We start from the raw sequence: 19,828 nt of genomic DNA, 5'->3' as shown, positions 1-19,828 counted from the left end.
TTTTCTGAATGGTTACCATGGCTGCCAGGACGCTAAAGTCCTGTTTGCCATGGTAAAGTGTAGTGGGGAGCAGTATACTTACCGTCCGTGCGGCTCCCCGGGTGCTCCAGAGTGACGTCAGGGCGCCCCACGCGCATGGATGACGTGTCGCATTGGACACGTCATCCATGCGCATGGGGCGCTCTGACGTCATTCTGGAGCGCCCCGGGAGCTGCACGGACTGTATCCTGCACGGAGTATACTGCTCCCCCGCTCCCCTCTACTACTATGGCAACCAGGACTTTAATAGCATCCTGGGTGCCATAGTAACACTGAACGCATTTTGAAGATGGATCCGTCTTCAAATGCTTTCAGTTCACTTGCGTTTTTCCGGATCCGGTGTGTAATTCCGGCAAATGGAGTACACGCCGGATCCGGACAACGCAAGTGTGAAAGAGCCCTTACTTTAACGTATGCCAGCTCCTGGCTGGTGTAGTCTTCAGTTTCTGGCGCCCAGATCAAGCCTGGCCTTTGGGAACTCCTGTCTTGATAAATGTCAGTAGCACTGTACTTTACTTTACGCCCTGTTATATTGTGAACAGTCGAACCGTGGGGATTTTTCAATAGCCTTTCTTTATTTAGCGCTAGGGACTCTGAATCCAGTTAGTATGAGGATTTGTGTTTTCTAAATTTAGCGGGAATATTGTACTAGGGGCTCTCTGAATCTATTTCAGACAAAGGTCTCTCGTTTGACCCAAAGGGAATGTTTTCTCATCTTCCTCTCAGAATAGGGACTTTAGTAGGGACAGCGCTGCAGTAACCCACTCCGTCCACCACACAATGGAGGGAGCTGTGTAGTCGCAGAGGCCATTTCCTGTACCAGAGATACTTCCGAAATGATGATTGGTGGGGGTGTGAGGTGCTGGACCTCCATTGATCTGATTATCAGTTGTTAAATCCTGGAGAACTTTGTTCTATGGTATTATCCCATACTACCATGCATTCAAAATGGGCCATAATGCATTAATGAGCAGTTATATGCCGATTTATCGTATACACTCTCAAAAAAGCTGTGGAAAAAAATACTACAGGCTCTAGAAAACTCTGTGCTCTAATATGCCATCACTCTACCACCTGGATGCCACCATTCTGCCACCTATATACTGTCGTTATAGCCAGTATGGCACCACCCTGTCCCCTGTATGCTGTCACTATCTTTGGTGTGTCACCACCCTGTCCCCGTATGCCATCACTGTCCCCTATGTATTACCGCTTTGCTTCCTGTATGCCATCACCGTCCCCTGTGTCACCATTCTGCCTCCTGTATGTCATCACCGTCCCCTGTGTCACCATTCTACCTCCTGTGTGCCATCACTTTCCCCTATGTGTCACCATTCTGCCTCCTGTGTGCCATCACCGTCCCCTGTGTGTCACCGCTCTGCCTCCTTTATGCCATCACTGTCCTCTGTGTGTCACCATTCTGCCTCCTGTATGCCATCACTGTCCCTTACGTGTCACCATTCTGCCTCCTTTATGCCATCACCGTCTGCTGTCACCGCTCTGCCTCCTGTATGCCATCACTGTCCCTTACGTGTCACCATTCTGCCTCCTGTATGCCATCACTGTCCCTTATGTGTCACCATTCTGCCTCCTGCCATCACTGTCCCTTATGTGTCACCATTCTGCCTCCTGCCATCACTGTCCCTTACGTGTCACCATTCTACCTCCTGTATGCCATCACTGTCCCTTACGTGTCACCATTCTGCCTCCTGTATGCCATCACTGTCCCTTGTGTCACCATTCTGCCTCCTGCCATCACTGTCCCTTATGTGTCACCATTCTGCCTCCTGCCATCACTGTCCCTTATGTGTCACCATTCTGCCTCCTCCCATCACTGTCCCTTATGTGTCACCATTCTGCCTCCTGCCATCACTGTCCCTTATGTGTCACCATTCTGCCTCCTGCCATCACTGTCCCTTACGTGTCACCATTCTACCTCCTGTATGCCATCACTGTCCCTTACGTGTCACCATTCTGCCTCCTGTATGCCATCACTGTCCCTTATGTGTCACCATTCTGCCTCCTGCCATCACTGTCCCTTATGTGTCACCATTCTGCCTCCTGCCATCACTGTCCCTTACGTGTCACCATTCTACCTCCTGTATGCCATCACTGTCCCTTATGTGTCACCATTCTGCCGCCTTTATCCCATTGTGCAAAAAATACAATGAGCTCTAGAAAACTCCTGTTGGCCATTTTTCTTTTTTTTTTTTTTCTTTTTATTGAACATTAAAATACAAAATGTGGAAGCATTTGCAGGGTGATAACCCTCCCTGGGCAGGAAACGTGGACCCCCTTTTGTGTGCTGTAAACGCACTGTTGCCATCTTTTTCTGTCATAATTGACCCCTTAATCTGCTGCTTGTTCAGCGTTTTAAAGGGTTACTTACTAACCTTGTTAGAAGATTGACATATACAATACGGTGACGGAGTTTCACATTTTACAATAAATGATTACATTACCCCTTTAACTGCCTTTTTGGACATGGCATTGTTTCAGTCACTTCCTCCTTCTGTCTCACAAACCTCACAGCAGACCTATCTGTGGCTGTAAGGAGAATTTCTGATACCCTTGTTTCTCCTGCAAAAGCAGACTAGACCCCATCCCCTTCACAAAGCCATTCCACTTTATCTGTGCGGCTACCCTAAAGCAGGCTGACCTCCACCAATCAATAAAAAATGGGAACTCCCCTTTAAATTTTGGAGGCTATGATGTCAGCTATGATTTATGCCAAAACTTATAGTAATTATCTTGGGAAACCCTGCCCCTCCCACTACGCCCCACTCATTTCTTTAAATAATGATGACCGCAAGAGAAAAAGGGCAAAAAGGTTTATATTTTTGCACAAGTAGAGTTTGCAATTTTTTTTTTTTTTTTTTTTTTTTTTTTACTTTACAGTTGTGACATATGACCCTTCATACAAACCTGATTATAAAGAGTCAATGCCTTTTTCAAAAGTCAAAATTAGAAAGAAAAAACAACCCGTAATGTTTTCTCTGCGTTGCTGACCTTAGTGTTGGTGTACGGTACGGCTGATGAGGCTTATCTGGTTCACACAGGCAGTATTTATCAGACCGTTTCCACATGTGTGATGAACTGACGTGACCTGGATACATTGGGCACAATTCATTAAAAGGGTATGCCGAGACTTTTCTACTCTCGACCTATCCTGAGGATCTGATTGGTGGGGGTCTGACATCTGGGACCCCTGCCGATCAACTGTTTGAGAAGGCACCAGTACTCACAGTAGCGCTGCGGCCTTCTCTCTACTGACCAAGCCCAGCGCCATACATTGTATAGTGGCTGTTTTTGGTATTGCAGCTCAGCCCCATGCACTTCAGTGGGGCTAAGCTTCACCTGGCCCATGTGACCAATGTACATGATGTCCAAGCTGGAGAAGGCCTGTGCCTTCTCAAACAGCTGATCGACGGAGGTCCCGAGTGTCGGACCCCTGCCAATCAGATACTGATGACCTATCCAGGTGATGAACGCTCTCAAGCAGCACGCATGAGAGCGTTCCTGAAAATCCTTAATGTTATGAAGTAAATGCAGTACAGCTGCCCTGCTGTCAGTATTGGGAGGTGATAATACAGTAAAAGATGGCACAGCGTGGACTGGAAATCCTGCTAATCCAGCATGGGATAAAAATAGTCCTCGTACTAGATTGGCAGAATATTTTTGTCTGTTCTTTCTCTGGACTTTGTTTCCACAGAATCTGCAAGGACATACTTGCTGATGTTTCACATTATTATGACCACCAGCACGAATATCCAGAGTGACCACCAAGTGCAGCATGGACGGGCACAATAAGGTCCTGGTAGGATGTACTGCAGTGCATCCCACAACTGTTGGAGGGTGTGTGGGTGAGGATCCATAGAGCGAACACAACGATAAAGGTGGTCCCACAGATGCACAGTTTGGTTCAAGTCTGGGGAATTAGGGGGCCAGGGTGCTACTTGGAAGTTTTGGTCATGCTCCTCTAACCAATATCGGACTTTTCTACCTGTGTGACATGTTGCATTGTCTTGCTGGAAGATCCCATCCCTCCTCGGGAAGACAGTCGACATGTACAGATGTATGTGGTCTGCAAGGATGGATTCATATCCAAATGAGTTGAGAATACTTTCCACATGGATGAGAGGGCCCAGAGAATGCCACAAAAACATTCCCCCAGACCATAACACGGTCACTACCAGACTGTGGTCTTCCAGCACTAGTTGCAGGTCTCTGCAGCTCATGATCTCCAGGATGTTCAAGGAGGTCCCAGCAGCTCTCATCCTTCAGGACGTTCAAGGTGGTCTCCATAACTCAACACAACTAATAGATGGATATGCAGATTTTAGTGCATTTAGCTGGTAGACAAAATTCCACTCAAAATTTGTTTCTCTTTGATTGCATCATAACCATGCTAGAAATGGCTGGATCATACATGTGGGTATTGATACACAGTACCCATTTGGAAAATGTACCATGGGTTAGAAGGAAAAGCCCATTTGTTGTAGGTTTAAATTTGCGGGGGTCTTTCACTGTATTCTATTTCCAGTCGTAGTAAACAACCTTCTCAGCTGACCGGCTGCTCTGATGGTGTCGGGTAGCTGCTTCTTTCACAATAGCAGACACTGTATGCGTACACAGTTCAGTGACATGCTTCAGTGTGTTGTGATGGCTTTTTCAGTTCATGGCCTGAATGACAAGTTCTCGTCAGGAAAAATTAAAATCCGTTCTTTCACCATTATTACTTGTCTATCAACTGGACGGTTCAGTCACAGTTTCCATAAGCCTTGGCCATACAGTGTCATTCTCTATGCACACTTGTTTTTCCTACAATAAGGAGATGCACGAAGGAAAAACATATACTGCTCTTCAGGCATGACCTTTTCACTGCCTGGTCCTATCAATCACAATGGAGAGGACGCAGCAGTTGCAGAGAGAGCAGAGCCTCTAGGTGTAATGGCAACGCCCTCGTCGCTCCCAGTGGTTCATTTGCATGTATTAAAACTTAATAATTTATTTATTTTTAGAGGGGCTGTCTGCTATTTTTATATTGATGACCTATTGTCATTGTCCCTCCCATGACAGAGGTGAGAAGATCTGAGAGACTGACGGCACGTGAGGTTATCTGACAGTCTCTCTGTTCTCACCTTGCAGTGTTGTTGTTTAGTAATGACCACACTTCTCGTCAGGTGCAAATTGTGGTCATTACTGAGGCTCTATTTAGTCCTGACTCACACTGCTTACCATGCGGTTGAGCTGGAGTGTTGTTCCTTTGGATCTCCTGCTCCTCCATTCTTCTTTTAAGAGAAGTGCATTCAGTTTTGCATTTTGTTGTTTGCTAGTGTGTGTTGTTTTCTAGGCCTCAGGGAGACAGTGGTTCCTTCAGTAGTAACCAGTAGTCTCATTCCCTGCCACCGTTCCTAGGGCTTCCAGGGCTAAGGTTCTGGTGTATGAGTCTTTCTGGGTCTACTCATACTGGCAGGAGTCGGGGAGAGGTCTAGGAATTCCTAGGAGGTCACCAGCCCTCTTTCTTAGCTTTGAGGCCTAGATTCTGGTCTATTCCCTTCTGTGTGTATTCTGGTGTTATCGCCTTCCCATTATGAGTGACACCTATCCTCAGGATAGGTCATTAATATCAGATCGGCGGGGCTCCCACTCCATCACACTGGCCAATCAGTTTCAAGAGCAGGCAGCTCTCATAAGAGGGCTGCCGTTTCTTCATGGTTTACCTTCTCCCTCGTCGCAACCGCAGCGATGAGTAGGTGTATTTACAACTACTTCGTCCCCATCCACTTCTATGGGACGGCTCCTTCCTGTTCAAGTAAAGCGAATAGTATGGCTTAGCTCTAATCACACTGCTCGCTGCTGCAGTTGTGACGACAAACAGGTAACGGTGAAGAGTTGGCAGCGCTTGTAGGAGCTCTGCTTTCTCTTCAAACAGCTGATCAGAGGTGCCAGGAGTCGGCCCTCTGCCGATCTGATATTGATGACCTATCCTGAGGATAGGCCATCAATATAAATTAAGTGGACAACCCCTTTAACAATGCAGGCACATATGAACATGGGACCAACAGATGGCTTCAGATGCCAAGTGCACATGTAACAAGTCAGCCAGTTTCATAGGTAGGACACTTCTTATTTTGACCTTCGGGATGCAGCATATTTATTTTTTTGCCTTGTTACTTGCAAGCTCTCACTTCACTGTGTAAGGTTTTAGTTTTCAAGTGGGTTTTTCGCACATATAAAATAGTGTTTAATTCCTACCGGTCTTTTATAGGGATTGAAAGATCCATTTTATTCTCTTCTATTTAGGTATCTATTTTTATGTTCTTTTAATAAACGCTCAGAATTATGACATTACGTGCGCCTGCATGATCACAACGTCTGTCACCACTGCAGTACTTCTATGCACTGAGCAGAAAGACTTTTATCCCCACGTTAGGATGTCGAAGTCCCCTTGCAGACGAGCGTGTCCGGATTAGGTCCGGATGGGTAGCGTCTGCGATCAGGGAAAATCGTGCTAGTAGGTATACAATTGCAGTCAGTTTTGATTGCGTTCCGATGTTCAGTTTTTATCGCGCGGGTGCAATGCGTTTTGCACGCGTGTGATAAAAAACTGACTGTGGTACCCAGACCCGAACCTGGACTTCTTCACTGAAGTTCGTGTTTGGGATTGGTGTTCTGTATATTTTATTATTTTCCATTATAACATGGTTATAATGGAAAATAATAGCATTCTTTAATACAGAATGCTAAGTAAAAGGGCCATTGTGGGGTTAAAAAAAAATAAAAAAAATTTAACTCACCTCATCCACTTGATTGCGCATCCGGGCTAGTCTTCTTTCTTCTTCTTGCAGGACCTGGCTGGAAAGGGACCTTTGGTGATGTCATCGCGCTCACCACGTGATGAGCACGGTGACGTCAGCGCAGGTCCTGGTCCTGCTGAATGAAGATAGTTCATCTTCATTCAGCAGGACCTGCGCTGACGTCACCGTGCTCATCACGTGGTGAGCGCGATGACATCACCAAAGGTCCCTTTCCAGCCAGGTCCTGCAAGAAGAAGAAAGAAGACTAGCCCGGATGCGCAATCAAGTGGATGAGGAGAGTTACTATTTTTTTATTTTATTTTTTTACCCCACAATGGCCCTTTTATTTAGCATTCTAAATTAAAGAATGCTATTGTTTTCCATTATAACCATGTTATAATAGAAAATAATAAAGTTAAATGAGGTCCCGGGTAACTCATCCCTCGTCTCCTTAGCAACCATGCGTGAAAATCGCATTGCATCCTCACTTGCTTGCGGATGCTTGAGATTTTCACGCATCCCCATTCATGTTTATGGGGCCTCTGTTGCGTGAAAAACACAGAATATAGAACATGCTGCGATTTTCACGCAACGCACAAGTGATGCGTGAAAATCACTGCTTATCTGAACAGCCCTATTGAAGTGAATAGGTCCGGATACAGTGCGGGCGCAATGCGTTCACCTCACGCATTGCACCCGCACGGAATTCTCGCCTGTGTGAAAGGGGCCTAAGGGTACTGTACGTCCACACGAGACATTATTTGCTGCGGGTTTTCCACCTTGGAAATGCAGGCAGAAAATTCTACTCCGTTTGACAGTATCATCAACTTGTATGAGAGTCAAACAAATCTCATCTATACGGGGTGTAAAAACTCGTTACGGAATACAATTGAAAATTTACAGCACGTCAATTTATGATTCTGCACTGGGTAAAGTCTGTGGTAAATCTACAGCACCATGTACCTCATGCCCTTAGTATGTCCATGAGTCCTTGGCTTCAGAGCAGGTGCAGGCTGCAATGGCGGTGATCAGAGGTAATTGTATGGCATAACCTTCTTTTTTTGTACATTGCAGCTTGCCTTCACACGAGATGGGTTCTGCAGTCTGTGGAACGAAATGGTGAAAGACGGGGAGATTGTTTACATGGGAACTGAATGCAGCCAGACTGGAGATCTTCCATCCAGAAAAGGTGAGGAAGGTCATCTCAGCATCTTATTCGCGTGTCCTCTTCAAGGGAGTTGACACATTCTTCTTAAAGCTGTCTGACAGACCATCTCTTGGGAAATATGGCTATTACAATGTCTTTAGTGTGAGAAGTTCTATCATTTCTTACATTCAGGCACTGAGACCTCCAGCGCAACACCTCCGCTCTACCTTCTCCTTTTCTTTTCTTGATCCCTATACCTATATGTCTGTCTGTCTGTCTTTTCGATGACCTTCTGGCTTCCCGTTCTTTGCTGATGACTGGACAAGGCTCCTCTCTACATGCCAAACATACATTTTTAAGATGTCATGTTAATTTATGATTTTTAGCAATGATTTTAAAGGGAGTCTTTCACGCAGATTCACCGTATTAACGTAATAACAGTGTTATGTCCACGGCATCCCCCCTATTAGAACGGTGCTTACCGTTTGCTCCTTGCTATCATCTTTCTGCAGAAAAACACTTTTAATCCGCATGCAAATGAGGCTGTGAAGGTGCCCAGGGGCGGCGTTACAACGGCCGGTGCCCAGGCCCCTGGGTCATTTTCATACGAAGCCACTCCCCCTCCGCCGCGTCTGCCCACCCTTAGTTTCTGCTCTAACCTCCCTCCTCCCGTCCGTAATCCCGCGCATGCGCCGATGAACGCAATATCGACGCGTGCGCATTGAATGAGCACAGTCGGGCCGGGGCATCACAGTTTACCGTGCGCAATTCCATTCCCGAAAAAAACAAAAAAAACCATGTCCTGTTCTTGTCCGCAATTGCAGACAAGAACAGGCATATTCTATTAGTGCCGGCAATGTGCGGTCTGCAAAATGCGGAATGCACATTGCTGTTGTGCGGATCCGCAAAACACGTTGCGGACGTGTGAATGGACCCTAAAGCCAGTCATCCACGTCTGCTATAATCAGTCTAACCATCTGCGCCTTGACAATAGATCTGAAAGTTGGCAATCGGCTGACACCTTGTTGTTAGGTGGCCACATTCTGAGGCCACTGACTACTGAAGGGTTGATTTGTTTGTGTTCTCCAGGATATGTTATCCCTGCCGATAATGAGTGCTGGGACTGAAAGCTCCATACAGTAAGGAGCTTTGTTTATCAGTGAGGAGGCTGCTGATGTGGCAGTTTCGCCGGGCTGCCAGACTATTCAGTCCCCCTGTCGCGCCCCCTGCCTCTGCGCGCTGAGCACTTGCAGCAGCGCCTTTCATTGGAGCACCCCACACCAGTGCCGTCCGTTGACCGAAGTGCCAGGAGAAAGGCAGGAAGGATCCTCTGCTGGCCACCCTGAAAGCGAGAGAGTGGCAGACGTGTGTCCAGGTTATGTAGGACCACAAGTCCCAGCATGCCCTCCTCCTCTTACACCACGCTAGTATAGCCACATTGTGCCTTTGCCACCAATGCCCACATAAGAGTGTTCTCACCTTCACCTATGGCTAGAGAGTGTACCCCCATAAACAGTGCCCTCCCAGGAAATGCTACCATTACGTTCTGCTGGGGTCTAAGAGGGCTTCTGTTTATAGGGAGACTCCAGAAATAAACAAGGAGGATCGGTAGATAGGCAATAGATTGTCCCAGATATAGTGACAACCATATTGTCCGCATTAGACCTCGTGCACACGACTCGATCTGCAAATTGTAGATGCGCAAAATATGGATCCGTGTGCTATCCGCATCTCCGTGCAGCAAAAGATAGAGCAAGTCCTTTTCTGGTGGACTGAAGTCAATAGGTCTGCAAAAAAATGCGGATTACAGGTGGGCCGCATCCGTGATTCGCGTACCGCAAAACGGATAAGTCTTGTTCTTATAGTGACAGCCAAAGTGCTCACAGATATAAAGTACAGAGCCATACGGTGCAACAGTCCAATATAGTGTGTATTTTATCACTGGGCTATAATTGCCTCCTGTGTATTCACCCCACTAGCCAGTGCCACAAGCCACCCCCTGCCACCAGGCCACCACTGCTCCCTGCCTCCCTCTTCAGTTCTTCAGCTCTACTGCTCCGGTCCCTGCGTAACAGATTTGGTGCCTCAAGAAATGTAGGGATTCGGTCCTCTGTGAGATAAATTTAGAGTAGTATAGTACTGGTAATGGTTTCCCTGCATAGATAGCAGCCTCGTAACGTTATGTGGACCTGCGTATTATAGATACAAATTACTACAACCTTTGTACCCCTCCCCGGCTCCTCAGAAATAGTAAGAGGAGTATTTTTACTCTTCAGGGGAAATGTAGTGCGACCTCTGGTCATTAGGATTAGTAAATGAAGTCGGTAGGTTGCTGCTATTCATGGCCATTCGCTGCGATTCTGTGTGAAATGCCTGGGAAAGGCTGTTGGGCTACAAAACTAACGTGTGGTTCTCTTGTGTAAAATCATGTCCTCCAGATGAAGTAAATGAAGCCCAAGCAGGCTCCAAAAAGGACGATCAGAATGAGCGGGAGAAAAAAGAGGAAGATGAAATGCCAATACCAAACTACAAGGCCAAAACTCTTATGGACAACTGGGTCTGGAGCAGACCACCAGGTAAGGACTTATCTGAAGGTTTCCTGATGGGCCATAGGCCGTCTCCATGTCAATTGATAATGAGGCAAGCAAGGATCGGACCTGTTGCATTTTTACTTGTCTGATCCTATCATTTTCATCGTGAATAACTTTCTATACTTACTGAGGTAGGCTTGGCAGTAGGGGTGAGTTCACATCCCTTTTTATGCCCCTGTTTGATGTATACATTAGAAGAAAATTCGATGTAGAGATGAAGTTGAAATTGCAGTCACATGGTAAAGAGCTTAAAGGCGTTTTGCCATCTCAGACAATGGGGGCATATCACTAGGATTTGCCCCCATTGATAGCACCTACAACGAGAACAGAGCGGGGAAATGAATGGAGGGTGCACTGCGCATGTGCAGCCGCCCTCTTCATTTCTATGGGGCCTAGCAATATGCCCCCATTATATGTGATGGGAATACCCCTTTCAAAGTCAAAATATTGCTCGCTACTAGACGGTTATAGAAAATTTGCGATTTTCGACAATAAAAATTAGTCATCCGCAAGTATTTACATCTTGGTGGTCATTTACTAAAGACCAGCGTTTCATATGTCAGTCTTAGTAAAAAGCCCTCTGGAGGAGCTGGAGTAGATCCAGTTATCATTTACTCTAGTAAAAGACTGTAAATTGTAAAAAAAAAAAAAAGAAGTGTTGAATGTTAGAAAACCCAAAATCTTAAATTTCTGTGCTTTTAATCCTCTTCAGAAGACACCAATATTGTTCTCATGTAAGTCAGCAAATCCAGGTCTAGGGACTTTGTCCCCACGATATCATTTTGCACGTTCCATCTATTGGTGACCTGTGCTCTGCTTTCTTGCATTCTGCTGATAGACTTGCAGGACAATGCTAGAAAATTTAAAGGGAACCTGTCACATTGAACATAGTGTCTGAGCTGCAGGCAGTATGTTATAGATCAGAAGGAGCGGAGCAGATTGATGTATAGTTTTCTGAGGAGAACTACAGTTTAAATGGTCATTTATGCATGTAAAGAGGACCTTTCACCTCTCCTGATGTGTGTTTTAGTTGCAGTGACCATTCTGGAAAGTGTATGTTGTGACGTTCCTCTATTATTCCTACTATACATATATGAATAAGTTGCTGACTTGGTGTTATTGTTAAAAATAGCGTGTCCCTGCAGAGTCTTGCCACTGGCAGCACTGATTAGTCAGTGTCCCTGTGCAGGGACAGCATGACCCCAAATGGTAATACCATCTAGTCATACATTTCTGATAGGAATAATAAAGGAAGATTAAAACAGAATAAGAATAGATTCTCCATTACTGCCATTTCATGTGGGATGCAATTACTTACTAAAACGACAGGAGTTGTGACAGGTTCTCTCTGAATGGGGTTTTGAAGCATAGTGAGTGATGGCCTGTTGCTAGGACCTGCTGCCACTATGTGATGGCTAGAACCTCCATGACATTTAGGATGAAGAGGCCACATTTTAGAGAAAATATAGCGTCACGTGTACCCTGGCAATGTACAAGCAGCCGGAGAAGAACCGTAGTGATGGAATATCATAGGGTGGGAGAAGCTCCTTAAAGGGGTTATCCTCCATAATTAATGTAAAAATGAAAATCAGACATATATATATATCTCTATCTTTTCTAACAAAGCTAGAACCAGCCCTGTACCTCACATGGATCCAGAGATCTCCACATTCATTGCTCCAATTATTGCTCACATCTCAAGGGGCGTGTGCTTTCTCAGTTTGTGTGGAGCGCCCTTGTGCCCTTTGTGCTGTAGCTCTCTCCCTGTAAAGCCTCATTCACATGTCAGTGTTTGGTCAGTGATTTCCATCAGTGATTCTGAGCCAAAACCAGGTGCGGCTCTAAACACAGAACAGGTGCGGATCTTTCCCTTATACCTTATGTCTGTGGAGGCTTCAATCCTGGTTTTAGCTCTAAATCACTGATGGCAATCACTGACGTGTGAATGAGGCCTAAGCCTACTTTCACACTAGCGTTTTTGCTGGATCCGGCAGGGCTCAGCAAAAAAAACGCTTCCGTTACCGATAATGCAACCATCTGCATCCATTATGAACGGATCCGGTTGTATTATCTTTAACATACCCAAGACGGATCCGTCATGAACTCCGTTGAAAGTCAATGGGAGAAGGATCCGTTTTCGATTGTGTCAGAGAAAACGGATCCGTCCCCATTGACGTGCATTGTGGGTTATGACGGATCCATTTTGCTCCGCATCCCATGACGGAAAGAAAACTGCAGAACGGAACGGAATACATTTTGGAGCATTCCGTTCTGTTCAGTTACGTTTTTCTCCGGTATTGAGATCCTATGACTGATCTCAAAGGCAGAAACTATTAACTCTAGCGTGAAAGTAGCCTCACTCTCACTTCTAAACGAAGATTATTTTTATTGAACACTTTTTCAACAAATAAAGAAGACAAACGGTCCCCCCCACCCCACCTCAGGTCCCGAATATCCCGGATCAAAGGAGAAGACATCCAAAAGTCTCTGGTAGGAAAAGTCCCAACATGGAGAGTATAGGCATATCCATCCGGTTCTTTTCCAGGCATAAATTCAGCATTAAACCAGAATGTACACACCCACCATCCATATTGTACTTATAACTGCATTGTTAGAAATATGCTACTCGAGTACATTATCACACTAGCCCATATGTTTGCGAGATCAAAGCAGAGTACTCACCCACCCGTTCACAGATCCACCTATTTTCTCTAAGTTAATCCACAATATTATAATGTTGCGCCCATCTGCCCCATATCGTTTCAAACTTTTTAAGGTTCTTTCTCTTCTGATACACAAATCTTTCTAGTTGCAGTAGGATATGAACCCTACTCACTAGTTTCTTAACTTTAGGAGGGTCTTGATCCACCCAGTGGTACGCAATCACCTTCCGTGCTTGATACAGTATGCGAATAATCGCCAATTTTTGTTCAGCAGGTAATGGTGGAATTTCAACACACCCCAGTACACATAATCTGCGGTACCCTCAATCTGCGTCTCAAACACTGTTCGTAGTATAGCTACTAGGGATCGACCGATTATCAGTTTTACCGATTATTATCTGCCGATATTCAGGATTTTGAACTTTATCGGTATCGGCATCTATTTTGCCGATATACCGATAACGTATTGGGAACACAAAACGCGCTGCTCTCAGCGCTCTCCGTGTTCCCTCAGCAGCACAGGGGAGAAGGAAGCAGTGTCTCCCTCCCCCTGTGCTGCCGCCAATGAGAGGAGAGAAGATAAGAGGAGGGGAGGGGCTGTGGCCGCTGTGCCACCAATGAAGATGAGTCTTTCATTAATTCATATACAGGAGGCGGAAGCTGGCTGCAGAATCACATAGCCGACTCCCGACCTCTATGAGCGGTACCTGCGGTCCGCGGTAGTTAACCCCTTAGGTGCCGCGGATCGCAGCTAACGCTCATAGAGGTCGGGAGCCGGCTATGTGATTCTGCAGCCAGCTCCCGCCTCCTGTATATGAATGAGAGACTTATCTTCATTGGTGGCGCAGTGCGCCCCCCCCCAAGCCCCCCAGTATTAATCATTGGTGGCGCAGTGCGCCCCCCATCCCCATCCCAATAGTAAAAACATTGGTGCGCCCCCCCCCCCCCAGTTTTACTCATTGGTGGCAGTGGCCACAGGATCCCCTCTCCCCTGCTCCTCCGATCGGAGCCCCAGCTGTGTAATCCTGGGACTCTGATCGGTTATCATGGCAGCCAGGACGCTATTGAAGCCCTGGCTGCCATGTTCAGCTCCATGCTGCTGTGTGCACAAAGCACAGAGCAGCAGGGAGAGTGTGAGATCCTATTCACCCTGATAGAGCTCTATCAGGGTGAATAGGACAAGGGTTCTAGTCCCTAAGGGGGCTAAAAGTTAGTAAAACAAAAAAAAAAATATTAAGTATAAATGAAAAAGATTTACAAAAAAAAAAAAAATACACGTTAACAATAAACATATTAATTTTCAGCAGATTTGTGTAGGAATTTTTTTTTTCCTCAAAAATGAAAATTCCCAGAATATCGGTATAAATTATCGGCTATCGGCCTAAAAATTCACAAAGTATCGGTATCGGCCCTAAACAATCTATATCGGTCGATCCCTAATGGCTACCACTCCCTCCCAATACCTCCTTAGCCTAGGGCAGTTCCACATGCGATGGATCAGCGTAGCATTGGGTGCACCACATCTGGAACATAGGTCTTCTAATCGATATCCCATCTTTCTCAGAAGGGCCGGAGTTCTATAAACTCTATGCAACAACAATAGCTGCGACATTCTATGCACTTCGCTCACCGCTACCTCAGTGGACCCTCTTAACACTGTGTGCCACTGTTCTTCCGATAAGTCATTTATATCTGTCCGCCACTTGTCATACAATCGGAGAGGCTGCTTTTTAAGGGCTCTTTCACACCTGCGTTCTTTTCTTCCGGCATAGAGTTCCGTCGTCGGGGCTCTATGCCGGAAGAATCCTGATCAGGATTATCCCCATGCATTCTGAATGGAGTGAAATCCGTTCAGGATGCATCAGGATGTCATCAGTTCCGGAACGGAACGTTTTTTGGCCGGAGAAAATACCGCAGCATGCTGCGCTTTTTGCTCCGGCCAAAAATCCGGAACACTTGCCGCAAGGCCGGATCCGGAATTAATGCCCATTGAAAGCCTTAAGTTAAACGTCGTTTCGGCGCATTGCCGGAGCCGACCTTTAGCTTTTTCTGAATGGTTACCATGGATGCCAGGACGCTAAAGTCCTGGCAGCCATGGTAAAGTGTAGCGGGGAGCAGCATACTTACCGTCCGTGCGGCTCCCGGGGTGCTCCAGAGTGACGTCAGGGCGCCCCAAGCGCATGGATCATGTGATCGCATTGGACATTCAGTACACTTGCGTTTTTCCGGATCCGGAGTGTAATTCCGGCAAGTGGAGTACATGCCGGATCCGGACAACGCAAGTGTGAAAAAGCCCTTAGTTGTGATTCCATAAGACTGTTATAGTGTAGCGATATGACACCGCTAGTGGAACCTTTTGAGCTTGCCAGATCTATGATCAGATGTCTGGAGGCCAACTTCATCTCATTCACCCTTCCCTGAGAATTGATAGCATGTCGAAGCTGCAAGTACAAGTAAAATTGGGAGTGTGGGAGTTGGAACTCTCGTTGTAATTGAGCCTACTCTTTCAGAGTACCTCCATCATAGAGTTGGTGTATGTGTGTAAGCCCATAGCGTCCCCAGGTCTGAACATTAGATACTTTATGCAATTCTGCAAACATGAGATTGGGCCAAATCAGGGTAATTTTAGTGTAGCCCTGTATCCCTGCCACCTTCCTCGCTTTCCACCATACCTTATGGATTGTTCGAAGTATCAGGAGTTTGTCCCCTTTTGTATCCAGTGACCCATCCTCTAGTGCTGTTATCAAGTTTTTACCCCCTACCAGGATTCGCGTGATCCGTCCTGCCTTATCAAGGTCATCTTCCATCCCCCAACCCCTCGGATGTTGAAGTTGGGCAGCCAGATAATAAATCCACGGATCTGGAACCCCAAGTCCACCATCAGTTTTTGGTCTGCAAAGCGTAGCCAGCTTTATACGTGGTACCCCTTTCTTCCAGGTTAGATCTCTAAATATGGCATTAACCGAGCAGGAATCCATATAGGTGCATCGTGCAGCAGGTATAGGAGCTGCAGCATTAAGCTCATTTTTAGCAGATTAACCCTTCCAATTACTGAAAGCGGCAGTTTTGTCCAACTCTATCTTCTGTCGAAACCTCTGCAACAGTGAGGTTAAATTCAGTTTTTCATAGTCCCTGTCATTAGTTGTGACATGAACTCCTAAGTATTTAAAAGACATGACTAACTGTAAACCCTCTGTCGAGAGATGACTATTCCCACTGTCATCAGAGAGCAACATCAATACAGACTTGGACCAGTTAGTGGACAATCCCGACAAGTTACTAAATCCATTTATAATATTCAGGGCTGCCGGAAGAGAGGAGCTCCACTCATCCAGAAATGGCAGCATGTCATCAGCGTAAAGAGCCACTTTTCCTGTAAGCTCATCATAGCTAAATCCCTGACTGTCTGTGCTTCCCTGCAAAGAGCAGGGGAGATAGAGGGCACCCCTGTCTAGTTCCTCTATGCTGATGAAAAGACCGCGGGAGAGCTCCATTCACCCTAACTTTGGCTGTGGGGGAAGTATATAAAAGTTGGATCCACTAAATAAAGGTTGTCCCAAAGCCCATTTTCTTGAGCACAGCCCACAGGTACCGCCACTCCACGCTATCGAACGCTTTGGCCGCATCAAGAGATGCGACCGCCGCATTCAACGCATGAGACCGACCAACTTGTATCTTTAGGAAGAGCCGTCTAATGTTAACCGCAGTCGACCTATTAGGCATGAATCCTGCCTGATCTGTGTGCACAAGCGTCGTTATCACTGCATTGAGTCTATTAGCTAGCACTCTCGCTAGTAGCTTCACATCTACTGGAAGTAGGGAAATAGGGCGATGGGAGTCTGCCATCGAAGGATCTTTATCCTGTTTGGGAATAACGACTATGATCGCCTCATTCATACTTAGTGGCAGTCCACGTTGCGCCGCCTTGAACACTTCTAATAACTGGGGGAGTAAGATAGGGGCAAATGTCTTATATACTTCCACCGGCAATCCATCACTCCCAGGGGCCTTATTATTAGCCATGTCACCCAGAGCCGTCTCTAATTCTATTATCGTTATAGGACCATCTAAAATTGTCGCCTGCTCATCACTCAGTTTGGGAAGCTGAATCCCGTTTAGGAAGCCTGCAATCTCCAAATCTCCCGCTGTTATTTTGGACTTATAAAGGGACGAGTAAAATACGTGCATAACATCAAAAATTTTAGCTGGAGTCGTACATACAATCCCTTCAGTGTCGCGTAGAGCAGCGACATATGCAGTACCCAGGTATATCAACTCATGTGAGAAGTACAAAGCGGGCACAGACCAAATATGTACAGCCATATCTGCCAGTGTACTGCCACATAGCCGACATTCACCACTCAGGTTACAAATTTTCATTTTATAATGTAGACCTCTCAGTCATCCTGGTTCCTTTCCGCACGGATTTGCCCTTCGTGTCGATCCAGCCATTTTGATGCCTCTTTCGGGTCCTCGAAGAAGCTTGTAGATCCAAGAGCTGCAATTCTAAGCTTTGCAGGGTATAGCATAGAATACGACGCTCCAAGTTCCCTCAGACGCCGCTTTACCTCCAGGAATTTAGCTAGTTTCTTCTGGACTTCCATGGAGTAATCAGGGAAAAAGGATATCCTATGGCCATCAATAGAAAGATCGGGCAGATCTCTTGCCTTGTGTAAAATAATATCTTGATCCCTGTAATGGAGTACCTTCATGAGTACCGGTCTCGGCGGCGCTCCTGGTGGCAAAGGCTGAGTGGGGATCCTATGCGCTCGTTCAATGGCGAATAAAGGGGTCAGAGTGCCTTCTCCAAACTGTTCTTTAAGCCAGTTTAAAAAAAACTCAGGCGGACTAGAGCCTTCCACTTTCTCAGGCACTCCAACTAGTCTCACATTATTTCTTCTCAGTCAATTTTCGAGATCGTCCTGTTTGGCAGAAATTGCGTCAAGCCTGCGTGAGTGATCTGTAGAGTCTCTCTTGAGAGGGTGTACTGCGTCCTCCTATGTCCCCCACACGATCCTCCAGAGAGGTAGTACGGTCTGCAAGCTTCCTTAAATCATGCCTGACAATAGAAATGTCTTCTTTAATGGGTTCCCACCTGCATCGTTAGGACATTTAGTGTCTTGCCCCATTTGGAGATAGCCTGAAGAGCATCTTTGATAGTCGGTTCCTCAGTCAGAATCTAGGGCCTCTGGGTCTCTGGCCGCTTCACGTTCTTGAATGGTGGCAAATCTATTAGGGTGCCGCCTCAGGCCCTTTACCGTCTGAGTCCCTTCCTACACCAGTCAGGGATGACTCACTGTTATCGGAGGCACGCCGTGTTCTGGGGAGCTCCGGATTGTGAGCAAACTGACTCAGCTGCACGGCTGCCTCCTGCTGCAGATCGTTTCCGCGGTCTCGGCGCTTCGGTGTGGAGGCCCCGGCGCCATCATGGGTGATCTTGCCGGCTCCTTTTCCGTATCTCCTTTTGGACATGACGGCAGGTCACTGGTGTCCGCAGGCAGGGGAATGATCTCCTGACCGTCAGGTAATGATCAGGCCACGTTATTGTTATGTCCAGGCTGAATTTATCGGATAATTAGCCGAGGCAGTGCAGGAGCTCACGGAGAACACGTCCGCTCACATGCCTGACAAGCCACGCCCCCCTCTAAACGAAGTTAGGGCTGGTGGCAGTTGAAGGATGGAACAGAACATGTGCGTCCACAAATACATCTATCTGGCATAGAAATAAACAAAACGTGTGTAGAACAATCTCTCTACGTGCATGCCAGTGCCATTAGGATAACAGTACGGGGTTTACTCATACTTCCCTGTACAATAGGGTCTTGTTTTATGTCTGCCCTAGTTGGATGACATAGCCTACTCAGCAGCGATGCCCGACTTAGCCGGCCGAGACGTGCATGAGAATGATGCGGCACCACCACGTGACCACTTGTATTGCCTTGTGATCGGTGACTTAGCAGCGGGTCGTCATGTGACCGGTGATGTGGAATATCTCACCGCTAAGCACCTCATTTCAGATTGAGGCGTGGCTTTGTCACGTGTGGTTGACGTAGCTATGCGCCGTCACGGACGGATGACGTAGCTGCGCGTCGTCGCGTTACCAATGTACGCGGTGACTCAATGCGGGAGGCGTCACCTCGAAACGCCTACTTCATGCCAGATGAAAACAGGTAACGTGAGTTTGAATGAGGACACGCCGATACTGGCCCCTCCTATATCCACACCAGGCTGGCTATTTAAATCATAGTCAGAGTAGCAGCCAGCAACCTCACATTGAATTCATTGAGGCTCCGGCGCAGGTAGGTCTCTATAAGCACGGACAATCTGAGTCTCTGGACAATGAGGTCAGTAATATGGCTAAACACTCTACTATTTCCCCCCCTTCTCTCCTACAGACCACCATAGGTCAAGCCAGAACACATTTGGCTGCCGTACTCTTCAGTGAGTGCATAGAACCACCCCCTATGTAGCCTTTCTTAGGCACGCAAGTACCACAATCTATCTCTTATGATGTGGTGTACATGAGCGATTATATGTGACCACCTTTTATATGGCTATTTACTGGCACGTTTTTATCACTGAGTATCT

General features: G+C 46.6%; 1 protein-coding gene across 4 annotated transcripts in view; it reads left to right on the top strand.

Annotated features, from left to right (window-relative positions):
- HERC2 (HECT and RLD domain containing E3 ubiquitin protein ligase 2) overlaps positions 1-19,828 on the top strand; it is a 222,288-nt gene that overhangs the window by 28,193 nt on the left and 174,267 nt on the right. For all 4 annotated transcript variants that reach the window (XM_040425137.1, XM_040425134.1, XM_040425136.1 and 1 more), the window contains exons 3-4: positions 7,914-8,028; positions 10,425-10,562. In XM_040425137.1, the coding sequence (XP_040281071.1) occupies positions 7,914-8,028; positions 10,425-10,562 (253 nt within the window). The remainder of the gene's footprint in view (positions 1-7,913; positions 8,029-10,424; positions 10,563-19,828) is intronic.

Source organism: Bufo bufo, chromosome 3, assembly GCF_905171765.1.
Source record: "Bufo bufo chromosome 3, aBufBuf1.1, whole genome shotgun sequence".
Taxonomy (NCBI): Eukaryota; Metazoa; Chordata; class Amphibia; order Anura; family Bufonidae; genus Bufo; species Bufo bufo.
This window is presented reverse-complemented; position numbering and strand designations above follow the sequence as displayed.